This window comes from Podarcis vaucheri (assembly GCF_965113315.1).
Source record: "Podarcis vaucheri genome assembly, chromosome: 1".
NCBI classification, from domain to species: Eukaryota; Metazoa; Chordata; class Lepidosauria; order Squamata; family Lacertidae; genus Podarcis; species Podarcis vaucheri.
This window is the reverse complement of record NC_138759.1, coordinates 74,863,514-74,881,650: the sequence shown is the minus strand read 5'-3', so window position 1 is coordinate 74,881,650 and position 18,137 is coordinate 74,863,514. Positions and strand designations below refer to the sequence as shown.

At 42.0% G+C, this 18,137-nt stretch overlaps 1 protein-coding gene across 4 annotated transcripts in view; it reads left to right on the top strand.

Annotated features, from left to right (window-relative positions):
• Positions 1 to 18,137, top strand: part of SERGEF (secretion regulating guanine nucleotide exchange factor) — a 109,770-nt gene that overhangs the window by 62,658 nt on the left and 28,975 nt on the right. For all 4 annotated transcript variants that reach the window (XM_082194592.1, XM_082194591.1, XM_082194593.1 and 1 more), the window contains exon 10: positions 634 to 670. In XM_082194592.1, the coding sequence (XP_082050718.1) occupies positions 634 to 670 (37 nt within the window). The remainder of the gene's footprint in view (positions 1 to 633; positions 671 to 18,137) is intronic.

Below are 18,137 nucleotides of genomic sequence, written 5' to 3'. Positions count from 1 at the left end.
GGGGAAAAGAGTAGTGCCATATTGCTTCTAAGAAACAAGATATACAATCTGGCAGGTTGCCTTCCCACCCCATCCCTGTGTTGCAGATCACATGTAATTATTCCTCAGGAACATCTGTAGCTCTGGTCAGCTCAAAAATTAAATGGACCTTTGTACTAGAAATGCATGCCAAAAGCACAAATTTATTTTTGGGTGGTTTTTTTTTAAAGCGTTTGCCTTGTGTTGAGAAGATCACTATAATTATTATGAAGTATAATAACAAAAGTAATTAAAACATACTTTTAAAATACACCACTTCCTTCCAGTTTCACTTGGAATACATCCACAAGTGGGATTTTGAATCTTGCTGAATTGCCACCCCTTTGGAAACTGTTTGTCTCTGTTAAAACCTGAAGTGATGCCCCTGATTACAATGAGGCAAGTTGAAACCTCCTTGTTAGGACTCTGAAGACTATAAATGATGCATATCAAATGACGGAAGCAATCTGTTATTCTCCAAATATAATGACACAGATTTTCTTTTCATCACCATTTTATTTGGATTTAGAATCGGACAGTGCAAATTACACTGATAGCAATAAACTTTGTTGCCTAGCTCATCTCTTTACCATTATGTTCCCATTTCTTTTGCAGATTGCATGTGGCTCGGAGCACAATCTAGCAATAGTTGGTAAGTAGCTTCCATTATCAAATGCTTTGAACAATTCATTTCCAGTTAGAGCAGAACCAAGAATGTATTGCGTGCCAGACTTATCATATACGGTATACTGTGATCAACGTGGAAATTGTGGCAAAGGACATGAGCAGTGTACATAATGTACATAACCTGAAATGGGAAAAATGTGAATTGTTGGTGAAATGCTGACTTAAGTGAAGTTTGCATCAAAATTCTCATTGACCTTCAGTCAAGGATTTATTTAAAAAGAGGCTGCAGATTCTGCTGCTGCCTCTTAACTCCCCATAAACTTATCGATTGCAGATGTAACCTTCAAGAAGATGCTTGGCAAACTGAAAATGCTAGGGGCAGGAGAAATTTGAAGTGGGAGGGGATCTAGAGGCAAAGTCGTTTTTTAAAAAAAGCGTAAGCAGTTTCAAGACTTCCATTTGGTTGTTTTTTCTATTAATACTTTGAAAGTTTGGAAAATTACAGACAAGATAAATTACGTTAACTGCATGGATCTCAAATACGAAAATTAGCATTATTATTATTTCTTTCATGGCATATTTTTGTGCAACCCTCAATACTGAACAAGCTGGCTGCTCCTCATCTATTCTATGCCACAGTCATGTGGAACCTCCGGCCCCTGGGGCTAATTAGGCCTGGCAGGGGTCCTAATTTGGTCTGCCAGGCCATTTCCCCCAAACCATGCCCAGCTGCCCAGCACCTGACATCAAAAATCAGGCGAATATCTTTTATTTTGACAGGGGAACATTCACTGTCAAGCAGATAATAAGAAATCTAACTTTATGAACTAATCTGCATTTTAGTATAAGGAGGAAAATTCTATGCATTTACAATTTTTGTTTGGCCTACAGCCAAAAATGTGACTTATTATCTTAAATAAAAAAAAAAAGCTTTCTCATCTCTGTAGCGCCTGGCCTTGTGTAGCTTTCCTCTGCCCTCTTTCAGTTTTCCTGATCTTGCTTTTCCTCAATTGCTCTCATTCCTCTGCATCACTTCCCATTGTTGAATCCTCATTTGCTAAGCTGCTCCAACCAGTTTCCCTTGCCTTGCTGTTTTTATAAGCCCACCACTCCTACTTCCTAAGCCAATACTCCTTTTGCCTCCTAGTCCCCTTTTCATGCACTGCCTCTCCCTAAGAACTGAGCAGTTCAACAAATGGAAGACCAAAGCCCTTCTGCCTGCCTTGGCTCTCTGATGTCAGGGCAGTTCAGCCAATCATTGCCATAGGCATTACAAATATAAGCTCCTACTAAACTCCTACTGCACCACAATATAGATCATATATCATATGTTTAGGAATGTAGTGCATTAGTTCTTTGTACTATGCAAAATCTTAAATCATGCAATGGGTGAACATCTTCCAGTTACTAGAATCTAGTACACAGCCAGCTTGACCTGGCGGCTAGAATAGTAGGCTTTAGGACCTGGAAGACATAGAATCATAGAATAGTGGAGTCTCCTAGCCCAACCCCCTGCAATGCAGGAATCTCAACTAAAGCATCCATGACAGATGGGCATCCTACTTAAAAAACTCCAAGGAAAGAGAGTCCATCACTTCCTGAGGGAGTCTGTTCCACTGTCGAACAGCTCTTACTAGCAGAAAGTTCTTCCTTACAAGAATCTTCATTCTTTCAATGAAACCATTGGTTTGGGCCCTACCCTCTGGAGCAGGAGAAAACAGGCTTGCTCCATCTTCTGTGTGACAGCCCTTTTGAAATTTTAAGATGACTATCATATCTCCTCTCAATCTCCTCTTTACAAGGCTAAACATACCCAACTCTCTCAACAATTCTTCATAAGATTTGGTTTCCATGTTAATGTGTGGCCAACTTTCCTACCTTTCTTCCATCCCTCATCCCACTGGGAAATTGCTTTTAAGGGATGAGGGGACTTTCCAGAGTGGCTTTATGATACCCCCATGAGCAGAAGTCTCTTCTATTTGCACAGTGGTGCAAGCAATTGCATATGAAATATTATTAGTATCAGTTGTTACATTGTTGTTGTTAAAAACAATTATAAGACGAGAAAATACCACTCCAACGCAGCAAATCTTTGTTTTCTTTCTTTAAAGGAAGGTAAAGGAATCTTTGGCCCATTGAACCCACAAGGTCAATTTCTTCTCAATTAAGTTCTAGAGTTCTAGCTATGTTATGGTGAAAAGCATCAGCCCAAGAAACACTCCTAACAGATTATGAAAGGCATATTTCCATGGCAGAGTGAGCACCAATTGGGATGCAAGGCTCGAACTGCCTGATGGACAGAGCTCTCTGCGATCCTGACAGTGTTATTTAGATGTCCGTGGCAGCCTTGTAAAGCAAGGGACGTGATCATGCGTCTGACGTGCGAACCCTGGGGACTTGGAAGACTGTCACTAGGAGATAATCATAAATTCTCTGTTTCTTTTTCATACTGCTCTAATAGTTGGGGGGATCTTTTAGCATAGCACAGAGCATTAGTGTACAGCAAGAAAGCGCAGCATGCCATTCTATTACTTTTATCTATTATACATGATAAATTCTGCTTCAACTGGGTCTGCATTGTAAGAGCTTCCTGGAAGACCAGCATGGAGGCATGTTAACAGAACTCTCTCTTTTCTCATTGCACTCCTAATCACATCCATAGGTTGTAAAAGGGCACCTAGCAGGGATTCTTCCTAACAACCATCGATTATTTATTCATTCTAGCATTTATGTGAGTTGGCCATAGAAATTTGTCTCTAATCACTGTGTATTATTTCCTTGCTAATGTGAGTTTTTAGACAGGGGCAGGGACAGCCATTCAAGATCCAGGGTTCAGAAGTCCTTCTACAATTATACAGTGTTAACTAGGATGTAAGCTGATTGAGACAATAGTAGAGCTGTTAAAAGCTACAGTGAGCACAGGCAAATGCAAACTGATCAAAAAGCAAGAGTTAATAGGTGGAATATCTAAATGCCGAGTAAATTAACGGAATGCAACTAGCTGAGCACAAATCGGTACATATATAAGAGGTGTCAGGCTGATCTGATCACAGCACAATTTAGACAAATATGACAGATGTGAAATGAGCAACATTTATGCTGGCTAGCTCCAAGGAACGAAATGAAAAAAGAAGTCCTGGCAAAAAGGCTTGGATTCATCCTCATTTCCAGGCTAGTTTTGCAGTTAATTATCCTCTCTCCACCCCAGATACCATAGGTGCCCTCATTTAATTGTACGCTTATTTACTTAGTATATAACTAAAAAAAGTAGGAGAAATCATTTAGCCTAGAGGTGGAGAACCTTTGGCCTTCTAGACACAGTTGGGTTTCAACTCCCATCAGCCTCAGCAAGCATAGCCATTGGTCTGGTATTTCTGGTATTTTTAAACTCTTCTGTTGAGTCAGTTTTATTTTTATGGGATTCCCGGGTAAAATGCAAACATGGAACCCAACTATATATTGGCTCCTCTGCTTTGGAAATAAAATGCTGAGATGAACCAAAAACATCCCTCTCTTGAAAAAAGCCAAGGGGAAAACACACAATAGCATAAATGCATAGTGTGTACAGGGTTGTTGCTATTTTTGTTATACTAGAGTTATTCCCCTATAGGAAACACATCATTTGTGAAGGGCCTTTATATTGGAACCAATCTAGATTTTCAATGGGAAGCTAATGGGAGCTAGTAGAGGGGAACTCAGTAACAAGATTAGCCTTGGTGGTTTCCGCCTTCCTAAATGCCTGTAAGTCCTGCTAATACAACAACCACCAGCAGTTCAAATCTGTGCATTTCAGTGAATCATAGAATAAGCCTGGGAGCAGACCATCAGAGTAATTTAATCTGAAGTTTTATATAGGTTAAGTCAGAGACACTTATTTAATGAGTATTTCAAGATGCTTGGAACATGCTGTCCTCTTCCCATCACATTGCTGTTTGCTGGTGTTGGAAGCTATCACGGTATCTTTCGGCTACGGGAAATGGGCCTGTCCCTTAGAGGTGAGAGAGTGAAGGACACGGGTCTATTCAGTGACTCAGACCCAGAGAATGGAGTTTGCGGGAACCTAATATGGGACGCGGGTGGCGCTGTGGGTAAAAGCCTCAGCGCCTAGGGCTTGCTGATCGAAAGGTCGGCGGTTTGAATCCCCGCGGCGGGGTGCGCTCCCGTTGTTCGGTCCCAGCGCCTGCCAACCTAGCAGTTCGAAAGCACCCCCGGGTGCAAGTAGATAAATAGGGACCGCTTACTAGCGGGAAGGTAAACGGCGTTTCCGTGTGCGGCTCTGGCTCGCCAGAGCAGCGATGTCACGCTGGCCACGTGACCCGGAAGTGTCTCCGGACAGCGCTGGCCCCCGGCCTCTTGAGTGAGATGGGCACACAACCCTAGAGTCTGTCAAGACTGGCCCGTATGGGCAGGGGTACCTTTACCTTTACCTTTAATAAGGGGTTATGATTGGCAATCTATTCAGGGCTTTTGGGCTGTTCCGTGAGTGATAAATCTTTGACTCGTTCTGTAGGTTTTTGAAAGATGATAGAATAAGAACATAAGAGATTGCTCAGATCAGGTCGAAGGACTATCTAGCCCCAGCATCCTGTTCTTTCTGTGGCCAGCCAGATGGCAGTGGGAAGCCTGCAAGCAGGACATGAGTGCAGCAACACTCTCCCCTCCTGCAGTTTCTAGAAACTGGTATTCAGAAGCATACTGCCTCCAGCAGTGGAGGGTAGAAAATAGTCATCACGCTTAAGAGCCATTGATAGCTTTGTGCTATATAACTTGCTCAAAATTTTAGGGGACTATGTCTCATTTTCCCCTTCATGGATCACTGCCTTGCTGTGGCTAAGGGGCTTGAATAACTCAGAGAAGCTATGAGCTATGCCATGCAGGGCCACCCAAGATGGACAGGTCATAGTGGAGAGTTTTGACCAAACGTGATCCACCTGGAGCAGGAACCGGCAAGCCACTCCAGTATCCCTGCCAAGAAAACTCCATGGACAAAGACAACAGGCATAGAAAAGTTATGGCGCTGGAAGATGAGCCCCTCAGGTCGGAAGGCGTCCAACATGCTACTGAGGAAGAGCGGAGGACAAGTACAAGTAGATTCAGAGCTGATGAAGCGGCTGGGCCAAAGCCGAAACGACGCTCAGTTGCAGATATGCCTGGAAGCGAAAGGAATGTCCAATGCTGTAAAGAAAAATATTGCATAGGAACCTGGAATGTAAGAACCATGAACCTTGGTAAGTTGGATGTGGTAAAAAATGAGATGGCAAGAATAAATATTGACATCCTGGGCATCAGTGAACTAAAATGGATGGGAATGGGTGAATTCAGTTCGGATGACCATCATATCTACTACTGTGGGCAAGAATCCCGTAAAAAAAATGGAGTGGCCCTCATAGTCAACAAAAGAGTGGCAAAAGCTGTACTAATGATCTCGATACGAATCCAAGGCAGACCTTTTAACATCACAGTAATCCAAGTTTATGCACCAACCACTGGTGCTGAAGAAACTGAAATTGACCAATTCTAATTATGGTGCTGGAGGAGACTGTTGAGAGTCCCATGGACTGCAAGAAGATCAAACGTATCCATTCTTAAGGAAATCAGCCCTGAGTGCTCACTGGAAGGACAGATCCTGAAGCTGAGGCTCCAATACTTTGGCCACCTCATGAGAAGAGAAGACTCCCTGGAAAAGACCCTGATGTTGGGAAAGATTGAGGGCACAAGAAGAAGGGGACGACAGAGGACAAGATGGTTAGACAGCGTTCTCGAAGCTACAAACATGAGTCTGACCAAACTGCGGGAGGCAGTGGAAGATAGGAGTGCCTGGCGTGCTCTGGTCCATGGGGTCACGAAGAGTCGGACACGACTAAACGACTAAACAACAACAACAAATGTCTCATTTTGCATCTTACTAACTTTTATTATGTGGCTTTCATTACAGGGCTGAGACAGTTCTAATAGGACCCTTATAACCATGTGCCACCCTACTTAATTTTCTCTATACTTAGTTGACCGCTACTTTACATATGATATGCTTATACAACCTGTCTATATTTTCATAAATGAAATTTGGTTTTCTCTATTGCTACATATGCACATCTATGAAATCTGATGGGTACTGTGGCTTTGAAACATATACACACTTGGTAAAACAAAGAAGCAGTGCACATGGGTACACTTTTTCCTTATGTGAGTATGTTTGTGCAGGGAAATTCACCTGTCATTGCCTTAAGATTGTTTTTGTTAAGGTGAGTCCTCCCTCCCCAATTTGGTCCTAATATTATTTGCCTGGTGCACTGGGCTTTCCCTCTTATGCATTTTATATAAAGTCATGTCCTATTTGCTTATATGTTTATGAAATACACAAATATAAAATGAACAGATTTCAATGCATTCATTTTAATGAGTTTTTTGCCTATTTTGGGCAGTTTTCCATATATATATATATATATATATATATATATATATATATATATATGCAGGTTTTGGTGTCTTCGGGTGTCTTCCCGTGTAAGAGTCGGGGTGTCTGTGCGACGTTTCTGTTCCAGTAACAAGAAGCCGAAAGCACCAGCCTGAAGATGACGAGTGAGACCTCGTCGAAACGTCGCACAGACACCCCGACTCTTACACGGGAAGACACCCGAAGACACCAAAACCTGCATTCCTGTACCCGTGAAAATCTACGAAAGCATATATATATATATATATATATATATATATATATATATATATATATATATATATGTATGTTTTGTTCTCCATTTCTGTAATGTAATTTTCCAGCTGCCAACAGAATTATCTTTCTATTATCTATTAAATGCCAATATTTAATTTTCTGATTTTTATTTCAGAACTCTAAAAATTCTGCTTGATTTAGCTATTTTAAACTCATTACAGATGTACATCTTGCAAAAATGTATCAGATAGACAATCCTCTATATTACCAGACAATAAAATTGTTACATAGTAGTTCATACTGCAGGGGGAATAGGAAACAAGAATGTGCTCCTTTGCTAAATCTCTACAGTGGTACCTCGGGTTAAGTACTTAATTTGTTCCGGAGGTCTGTTCTTAACCTGAACCTACTTAATTTGTTCCGGAGGTCCGTTCTTAACCTGAAACTGTTCTTAACCTGAAGCACCACTTTAGCTAATGGGGCCTCCTGCTGCCACTGCGCCGCCGGAGAACGATTTCTGTTCTCATCCTGAAGCAAAGTTGTTAACCCGAGGTACTATTTCTGGGTTAGCAGAGTCTGTAACCTGAAGCGTATGTAACCCGAGGTACCACTGTATTTATATAACTCAATGAAAAGCACACACTTTAATTTATTCATGTTATTTAATATAGTCTAAAGATTAACATCTTTATATTTCTGCTCTACTCATATCACCTATCCTCTTGGAATAAACTTTTTTGAGCTCATGCTGCTTCAACACTTCTCAAAATATAGTTCTTCCCACCACCCCCAGACCAAGAATATAAAACCTCTACAGTAGTAGGAGAAGGGATCCCAGGAGTGTTGTGTAAAGATATATATGTAGGTGTTGGTGTAAGCATGACATCCTGTACCAGTTTTGCTTTGTGGTAGAAAATTTTAGGGGAAGTTAAAATAGCTGCCTGTCATTATTTACCTTTTTTTAAAATAAAAAATAATGTGTGCTTTACAGTTCTGACAATGTGCAGGCATTGACTCAGCAGAAATTCTGTGTTCAGTGAAATGCCCTAGCCTCCTTTCAGATGAGGGCAGGGAATATTAAGTGCCACAACTTGTGCCTTCTTTGGAGAGTTTTCTCAGTTAGCCATCACAGACCAGATACCCACAAATATATCTTTGTGGATATAAGCCGTGATAAAATAAGCCAGCAACATGCAGTTGACAAGCTTGCATTCAAAAATGTCCAGTGCCCTCTGGTTCCTCTTCACTACCACACCCTATTTGTCAGTGTTTTGACAGCGACGGGATACCATTACCAGCTAGTTATAAGAGACAGATGAGACAGATGTACCAATGTGCTTTCCCCCTGTAGCAAAATCTTGTGGTGCCTGTCATTTGTGAGTGGAATGATGGTCTTAGTGTCACTCAGATGTCAGTTCAGTTTTTCAGCTTTTGATGGAAGTTGCTGAGGAGCTGGAACATGACTGATTAAGCTTTTTGTGCGTTGGCCTATTATGTAACACTTCTCCCTAACCCACCCCCACCCTGAACCGAGTAGATTATTGATGGAGGTTTATATAATTAGGCGTAGTGTGGAGAAGAGGGATAGTTTTTTCTCCCCCTCTTATAACACTGGAGACTCATTTGCATACTTCTTGCACCTAATTACAATCATGTGATGAAGAGGAAGAGCTGCATTCCCTGGCCCTGGCCTCATTGGTCTTCATGGAGAGGAAACTCTCGAAGTGGGAAGCCTGCTCTATGTGTGGTGGCTCCCCATGCCATTTAAAATCCTAATTGCACAAGCTTCTACCTGCAAATGTAATCGCCTGGCAGTGCATACCTACATAGAACTCGGGCTCATCTAGTGAAGTAAGAGAAGAAATCAAAAAGTAATAAAAGTACAGTTAAGAATTAATATGAATATCTACTTCAGTTTTCATCCACAGGTAAACCATGGATCACCTGAGTGGATCTCATGGACCACTGGTGGTGCACAGACTTCAATTTGGGAACTTTTCTGTAAAGCAGATGCTCACTACCCACTAACTCAGGATAACACTTCATGTATCTGACGAAGAGGACTCTAGTTGACAAAAGAATTAATCTTTAGGATACCACAAGACTTTCTCTCTCCCCCCCCCCAGTAACATTGCTACCCTTCTGAAAAAAACAAAACAAAAACCTAATTGGACCCTCACATGTTGTAATTGGTCTTTCATTTTATATTCGCTGGTTTCTTCGAACATTAAGTGTTCCTTTTTGTGTCCCAATTATTATTTTATTCCAGAGGGTAACTCTGATGTTAATTAACATCACTTTGATTTTCCCATCAGAGAATGAGGTTTTTATGAGCCTCTCCGCATCCTCCTTTGGTCTCCTACTTCTGTCATTACAATTTGGCACAGAAAATTCAGCTGGATTATAATGCTCTAAAAATAAAAGTCTTTTTACAGACTGCATGTCAGGGACCGGCAGGAGTCTGAGGAGGAGCGGGGGATGTTCAGGCAGGGGAGCAGGAGAATGATCCAGGGGAAGAGGCCAGCAATTTGTGAGGCAGATGCCGAGTTGGTGGCCAAGGACAGTCAAGGGGGAAAGACCAGGCAGCCTGAGATGGGGTAGGGGTGGAGGAGACGGGAGAAGAGTTGCAGGGAGTCTTAGAAGCAGAAGACGTTGCATCAGTCCCAGAGATAGCTATGCCTCTGGAATCTCTCCTGTCCACCCCTCCACTGTCTCTACACGGGGGGGGGGGGCGCTTAAAGTGACAGGAGCAACTGGAGCTGCCACTCAGGAGTTATAGGGTGCTTGCACGTACTGTGTCAGACAAAGGGGTTTAAGTAAGCTGGAAGGGGCATGGTCACGCTGTTGCCCCAACTGTCTGGGTCAGAGCACAGGGACTGACGGATGAAGGTGGGAGGGGGGCAGTCACCTTGGGTGCCATCTTTCGGGGGTGACATCACGCCTGCCCCAGGAATGCTTGCCGCTTGCTGTGCACGCCCCGACGCGTGCCATGCCCCCTGGGACGTGTGCCAGCCGCGCCCCCGGATGTACGCCACTCCCGGTGTTGGAGCAGGTAGCTTCACCACTGAGCGCAGGACTGTAGAGGTAGATCACCTAGGCAGCTGGTTAGCAGGGTGTGTGTACAACTTTTGCACCTTCAGAACTGATGTAGCCAAGTGCTTTGCCAGAAAAGAAATAAACTTCCAAATACTTCCAAATACTTGTCCTCATTGGGCTGGGTCTGCCCAGGACATCGCACCAAGTTTCTCTTAGGAAGTATTTATTTGAAAATGGAAGTGCTATATTCTGCTCTTTGCTCTGACATTCAAAAGTCTGAAGTCAACAGAAGTCCAAAGGAGTGGAAGTATATATGGGATTCTCTAGGCTGGTATATACAAAAGAATCAGTGGCCTGTGGATAAGTAAGGCCTTTGAACCTACAGTACGCTCCAGTTCACTGTAATCATTACTGAGTTTGTTCGGAACAACAAAGTACGATAAAAATAGAAGGAATGAAAGGGGTTACAAATGGTTACAAAACCTGGGCTGTGGTTCTGTTTTTCAAAGAAAAACAGAAAAGTACCTGGAATGCATTATAAGTGTTGGCTAGCTTGAGATAGCTCTCAAGTCTCCATGCTGCAGTGGAAAAGCAACTGCTGCAGTCACTGCTAGTCTTACCTGGAGGAAAGCTTCTTCCAGATATGGCAATCTGTCAAACCCAGCAGGACAACTCATCTGTCACGTCATCTCAAGGGAAATTGAATTGCTTATATTGCCACAACTCCCCAAGTATCTTGATCCAAGTGGTAAAAGGTCGCTTTTCAGTGACCTATACATTTATTTTGTAAATGCCAGAAGTGACTGGACTGTTGCTCAAAGCAGTGGGGTAAAATATGCAATGCTACTCCATTCAGTATTAAGGCTGGAATCCTAATCCCTGGCCAGCTGTGGCAGAACTTGATGGAATGATACCAACTCTCAGGTGGGAGCAGTTTTCATCGTGTGATGGCAGCAGGGTCGGCACAGGATCCACACACAGAGCCTTGCTCTGCACACAGAGTTGTGCTCTGTTTTGGTGTTTTCTGCTGGCTATTGATGGTGGTAGCTTACACCCAGGGCCGGATTTAGGTTTGATGAGGCCCCAAGCTACTGAAGGTAATGGGGCCCTTTAGATGTCCAGCTGTCTTTTGTCAACAAATTGTTGCTGTTTTTTGTGTTGAATATATGCTATATGGTAATTTATGGACCTAATAGGTATCTAAAGCCATTTGCACATAACAAAAAGCTAGCATTATTTACATCATTTTACATCATAGGAGCCCACACAACACAAAACACTGTTGCTGTATGTAGGTTTTATTTTATTTGGTTTTTATCTTATATTTTGGAAATGTACATCCAGTCCCCCCCTTAATTTTTTGGGGCCCTCAAGAGAGTGGGGCCCTAAGCTATAGCTTGTTTAGCTTATACGTAAATCTGGCACTGCTTCCACCCACCATTCGGGTGGGTACAGTGGGGCACTCCTTTCCAGTAGAGCTTCCCTATCAGTAATGGGGATTCCCCAGTGATGGAGGCTGGAGAAGCAGAACTGGGTAGATTGAGGGTTTGAATTTCTCCACGAGAGGAGTTTTTGTGTGGAACTGCATTTGTGTTTTACTTAGCACAATATCAAAAGTTGGCATTTTTAAAAGGGGAGTGGCAAAGTGACCTTACTGTTAGCAAGGTATACAGCCAATCGGATGCTTAAAATACTGTCCAGTAGCTTTCAAGGATCCTGAGAGTGCTGCAGCTGAAAATGTGTCCCTTCTATGACACTTCTGAGTCTAAGGATGACAGTTCTAAGTGGAATATGTGTTTATATGGGGGAGAGGGAATCTTCAGATTTGGTCAGAGCAGTAGTTAATGTCTTAATTAGTGGCTAAGAGTGGCTGGGTGGGTATAAATGATAAAATAATAATAATAATAATAATAATAATAATAATAATAATAATTACTATTATTACTATTATTACTGTGTTGAGTTTCAGAAATGTAAGAGGAAAGAAGAGCACATAAATCTTTTGAACTGGCATGTATTACTCATAAGTAAAAGTCTGAAGCAGCCACGGGAAAGATTTTATGCATTATTATTATTATACCGCCCTTCATTTGAAGATCTCAGGGCGGTTCATAGCATAATATACAGAGTAAAACCACAAAGTACATAATAAAAACAAGAACAAGAACCAAACGTACCAGCTTATTCAACCTACCCAGTACAGTGGTGCCCCGCAAGACGAATGCCTCGCAAGACAGAAAACTCGCTAGACGAAAGAGTTTTCCATTTTGGAGGTGCTTCGCAAAACTAATCTCCTATGGGCTTGCTTCGCAAGACGACAATGTCTTGCGAGTTCCTGCTGGTTTTTTTCCCTCCCCCCCTTTTTCTAAGCCGCTAAGCCGCTTATCAGCTGATCCGAGCAGCAGATAAGCCGCTAAAAGCCGCTAATAGCACTAATAGCGCTAATCTGCTAATCCGTCAATGGGCTTGCTTCGCAGGACGAAAAAACCGCTAGACGAAGAGAATCACAGAACGGATTCTTTTCGTCTTGCGAGGCACCACTGTATTAATGGGAATGTTGGTCACTTGTGGCACATGAGGTAAGACTTCTCTGAGGATTGGCCAGAATTTAAAATGGCCAGGATAGAGAATAGAGATATAGAGGCTGTGGACTGTGGGCACCAGTTTTTCACAAAGTTTGTTCATTAAATATTTGGGGGGAGGGGATGTGAAGAAGATGTTTCCCCCGGAAAAAAAAGTTTGGATTTGATATCCCGCTTTATCACTACTCGAAGGAGTCTCAAAGCGGCTGACATTCTCCTTTCCCTCCCTTCCCCACAACAAACACTCTGTGAGGTGAGTGGGGCTGAGAGACTTCAGAGAAGCGTGACTGGCCCAAGGTCACCCAGCAGCTGCATGTGGAGGAGCGGAGACGCGAACCCGGTTCACCAGATTATGAGTCCACCGCTCTTCACCACTACACCACACTGGCTCTCACACTGGACCAAAGTTGCATTCTTTGGGCCCTGAGGGGATTCACAATAACTAGCCTTCCCTATTGGTTAAGGAAAGTGAGGCCTCTGGTTTAACTTGTTTGTTGGCATTTTGTATTCATTTGTAACTCAGTATCTTTTGTCAATATTAGCCTGGAGCCATGCTGCTATGTTTCAGATGTTAAAACCGGCTCATTCAGGGGATGTGGGTCACTTGTGGCATGTGAGGTAAGGCTGCTGTATTCCAGGACTGAGAAGGATGGGGGAGAAATCTTATTTTTGACTTAACAGAAAATCACAGCCATTGAGATATTCAAAGAGCTTTTATCTTAATTGGTTTTAACAGACAATTTAGTTATGGCTTAGTAGAGTGGGCTGTTTCATAACCCAGATGGCTACAGAGTTATTAAGTGCTTCCTGTTCAGGACTTGTGCTGTTCAAAAGAATGCTTTTAAACATATTTATGAAAGATATTCATAATCATACATACCTTGGGAAATTGAAGTACCTGTAAATTGCTGATCCACAGGTAGCAATTTTGCTAGGCCTTTCTAGTTCTGTTGCTGGGATGTCAGTTATTCCACTATGTTTAAAAACCCCCAAAACCTACAGAGGTAATTATGTGGGCAACACTTGGTGATATCCCAGAAGGCAGAATGCGATAGAAAGGGGTTTTGAAGCGTCTGAGAGCCTTAATCTTGACTTCTTTTTCTCTGAAAAGACTTTGTAATGTTTTCCTGGTGAAGCAGTCCCTTCTCACAGTTGGATTCCTGTCTCCATAAACCACAAAGCTTAATGTACAAGCTGTGAAGAACACAGCTGACACATGGTGACCTGAGCTACCTTCCACATGGCAAAGCACTCAGTATATTGCTGGCCTAAAATCAAGAAGAGCAGATTGCTCATTTTCCCTCAAGACATCCACCAATTTTTATTTTTTTGCAAAATAAACAGCACCACTGAAGTCTTAAGTGACCTTATTCCTACAGTAGCACCTTAAAGACCAACTAAGTTAGTTCTTGGTATGAGCTTTCGTGTGCATGCACACTTCTTCAGATACACAGTGTGCATGCACACGAAAGCTCATACCAAGAACTAACTTAGTTGGTCTTTAAGGTGCTACTGGAAGGAATTTTTTTATTTTGACTATGGCAGACCAACACGGCTACCTATCTGTAACTTATTCCTACATTAAGCAATATCTGCCCCCCCCAACAACACCTTTTGACTTTGCAGCCCAGGGTCACTTTGGGTGAATCCAGATATTAATGCATCTGCCAAGTGGAACTTAGCTGAAGGTTAAAATATTCTTTCATACTAATTTGAAGACCATTTAAAGGCATTTGCGCAGGTTTGATGTGTAATGGTAGATTTATTGTGTGGTTTTCATGCCATGGGCATTCCGTCTTCATGAGGACCTTGAAACAAAGGTCAGTGACTTTGGTTTAACTTACACTTGTACTTTTCCAGCTGTTTTCACAATTAATGAACAATTTGATCCCATGGTCATTCTAAGAACAGAAGTGGAAAAATGTACACAAATGAGAGCTGGTGGGTTTTTCCAGGTGTGTGCGTGTTCCATTGGGTTGCCAACTTGGGTTGCCAACAGAAACTAGTACTGTTAAAAATCAGTCATTGGAAAGAAAATTGTACTCCAAATCCATCGTTCCCATGTTTGAACCATCTTCAGGCTGGTTCTCTTTGTTATTTCTTGTTTGATCTCATGTGTGGAGTTGTGCTGCTTTTTTCTACTCATCTGTTGTTATCTTGTCTTTCACATAGTAATCTCTTCAGGAAAGGTATAGAGTAGTGCCCCACTGTGATTGGCCCATAAATGCTGCTATAATGCAAATATGTAACATTGAATATGGCAGCTACATGAAAATATCAACTTTTTATAAGGCTGTTTCTAGAAAATTCCTGCTAGTTTTTGCAGTGTCTGATTGACAATTAAGTATCCTAAAAATAATAATAATGGTACTCCATTTAATAACATTTCCTTGACACAATGATTCTTAAAATGGCTTGCTTTTCGACACATTGCTAAGAGAATCAGGGAGATCCACAGTGGTTTACGTCAGAGCTGGAAATGTACCCACAATTCCCACTGCAATTGCATAGAGAGATCTTCCCTTGTGATATTTCTGAAGTTAGTAATTAACTACTTTGAAATGTGAATTTGCTCAGCTCACAATACTCAGGTGAATGTAATTTCCCTTAGACGTTTAGAATTCCCTCAGAAATTAAAATGAGGTTCTGTGCATATGCAGGATGTGCTTCTATTTTAAGGCTGCAATCCTATATTCATTTACCTGGGAATAAGCCCTGTTGAACTGAATAGGGTTTACTTCTGAGGAGACATGCATAGGATTGTACTGCCTGACCTTGAACACTAATAATAGTAATAATAATAATAATAATAATAATAATAATAATAATAGGTAGGTAGCCATGTTCGTCTGCTGTAGTCGAATCAAAATAAAAAAATTTCCTTCCAATAGCACCTTAGAGACCAACTAAGTTTGTTATTGGTATGAGTTTGTTATTGGTATCTGAAGAAGTATGCATGCACACGAAAGCTCCTACCAGTAACAAACTTAGTTGTTATCTAAGGTGCTACTGGAATGAATTTTTTAATAATAGTAATAATGTGTATACCACCCTTCATCTGCTGACTTCAGGGTGGCTTACAGTATAAAAGCACCTCATTGTCAGTGCTTGCCTAATATCCGTAGATTGTATGTACAATTTTGTACATACAAAATTATTTGTACATACAAAATTGTTCGTACATAAATCAGTACATACAAATTTTATGCAAATCCGTGGCCTGTTTTGCCCCCCCCACTTTTATGACATGCTTTCTTTTTTCTGAAAGAAACTGGGCAGCTTCTTCTAGCCATAGATATCCATGGGTACTCTAGGGACTCTACCACAACTTTTCAGCAAAGACTATGAACTTTCTCTAGGTGGTTCCTTTTGAGGCTCTTGCCCAGATTGTGTACCACCTTCAATGGAGCCCGAGGAGATTCTCTAAGCATGTCCTTTTAGGAGTTGTTGTCTGAAGACTCTATATGGCACCTCAAAATGTTCAAAGATGGTCTGCAGGATGGGAAGGGCAAGGTGGACAATCTCAGCTTCCAGGCTGCAGGGGTTTCTATTTCTGCTCACCCCAACCTGGAAGGACATCATGATTTTTCCAAGAGGGATTTGGACTGATGAAGTGACAGTGAATGGATTGATGCTAACAATTCCCTCCTCTTTCCCAGCTCACATCCTTCCCCTTGTCCTCCAGGAATTTTCATGGGCTTGCATGCAGTTCCTTGGAGTCCTAAAACCAACTTTTTGAGGATGCCTGAGCTCCGTGCCACTCAGTAGTGGTCCCTTCATTGTGGAATTCCTCTGCCAATTTGAGTTTTCAAAGTCTACTGTTGTTTTGGTTTTTAAGGGGCTTGGAGGGACATTTTTCTGTTGTAGTGACTTCATAAAGGTAAAGGAACCCCTGACCATTAGGTCCAGGCGTGGCTGACTCTGGGGTTGTGGCGCTCATCTTGCTTTATAGGCCAAGGGAGCCAGTGTACAGCTTCCGGGTCATGTGGCCAGCATGACTAAGCCGCTTCTGGCGAAACCAGAGCAGCACGGAAATGCCGTTTACCTTCCTGCCGGAGCGGTACCTATCTATCTACTTGCACTTTGACGTGCTTTCAAACTGCTAGGTGGGCAGGAGCAGGGACCGAGTAACGCGAGCTCACTCAGTCATGGGGATTCGAACCACTGACCTTCTGATCGGCAAGTCCTAAGCTCTGTGGTTTAACCCACAGCGCCATAGGGCCTGGTTAATTGCTGTTAGGGACACTTCAAAACCTTTTTCTGTTCTTTTACAGTGTGTGTTGTTTTGTTTTGACTGAAATCAGTTATTTCAGTGGTTTTAAAGTAGTCATTTTATTGTATTTTGTTAAATTGCACACACTGCTTTGACAATCCTTCCAATTTAAAATGTGGGGTGAAAATGAAATAAAGCAAGAGTCTCCAACAAGCACATCACACGCAGCCCACAATTTCACAAATATTTTAAATGCGCGTGCACACCCAAACCAAGTATGTCAGGTAATGTGCTTCTAATTTCTCACCTTTCATGAAGGACCAGATGCAGATGGCAACAGATGGGTTAACCTTCTTAATGCTGTGTGTGCGGGCAGCTCAGTGAGACTGCAGTGGGCAATGAAGCAGCAGAATTCAATTTGCAGTAGTGACCTAAGAAGGGCTATTTTTAGTAATAAAATAGGTCAGGGGATGCACGGTAGTACAGACTGATAAATGAGCAGTCTTCCCCCTCCTCTCAAGGGGCTTGTTTCCTCTTTTAACAAGGCAGCTCCAAAGTGGAGAAACCAGATTAAGTATCATCACGTGATCAATGTTTGAATTTTTCATTGTGAAATCATCATTGGGAAAGCAGTGTGGTTTCATTTTCAAACTCGGAGCAACACAGAAGCTAGGTAAATGCTTGTTTTGGGTTTTCATGAAAAGAAGAACAATATAATCCTGGTTGATGTTGCAGCATTTTTTTTAAGCTATGTGAAGCACATTTAAAAAATGTGTGCAATGCACATAGCAGGCAGGTCTTGATTCTCATTGCACTGGTTGGTTTGCTGTGTTTCCTTCATCTTCTTTGGACTATGAAGGCTAGTTTCTTTTTTACAGCATGTGAGAAATTTCATTACTGTATATAGAAGCCTGTTTTTTAAATCTAATGCAACTCATATATCTTACACATTGGTTAAAGACTCATTTTGAGCAGTGTGAGAGGCAGATGG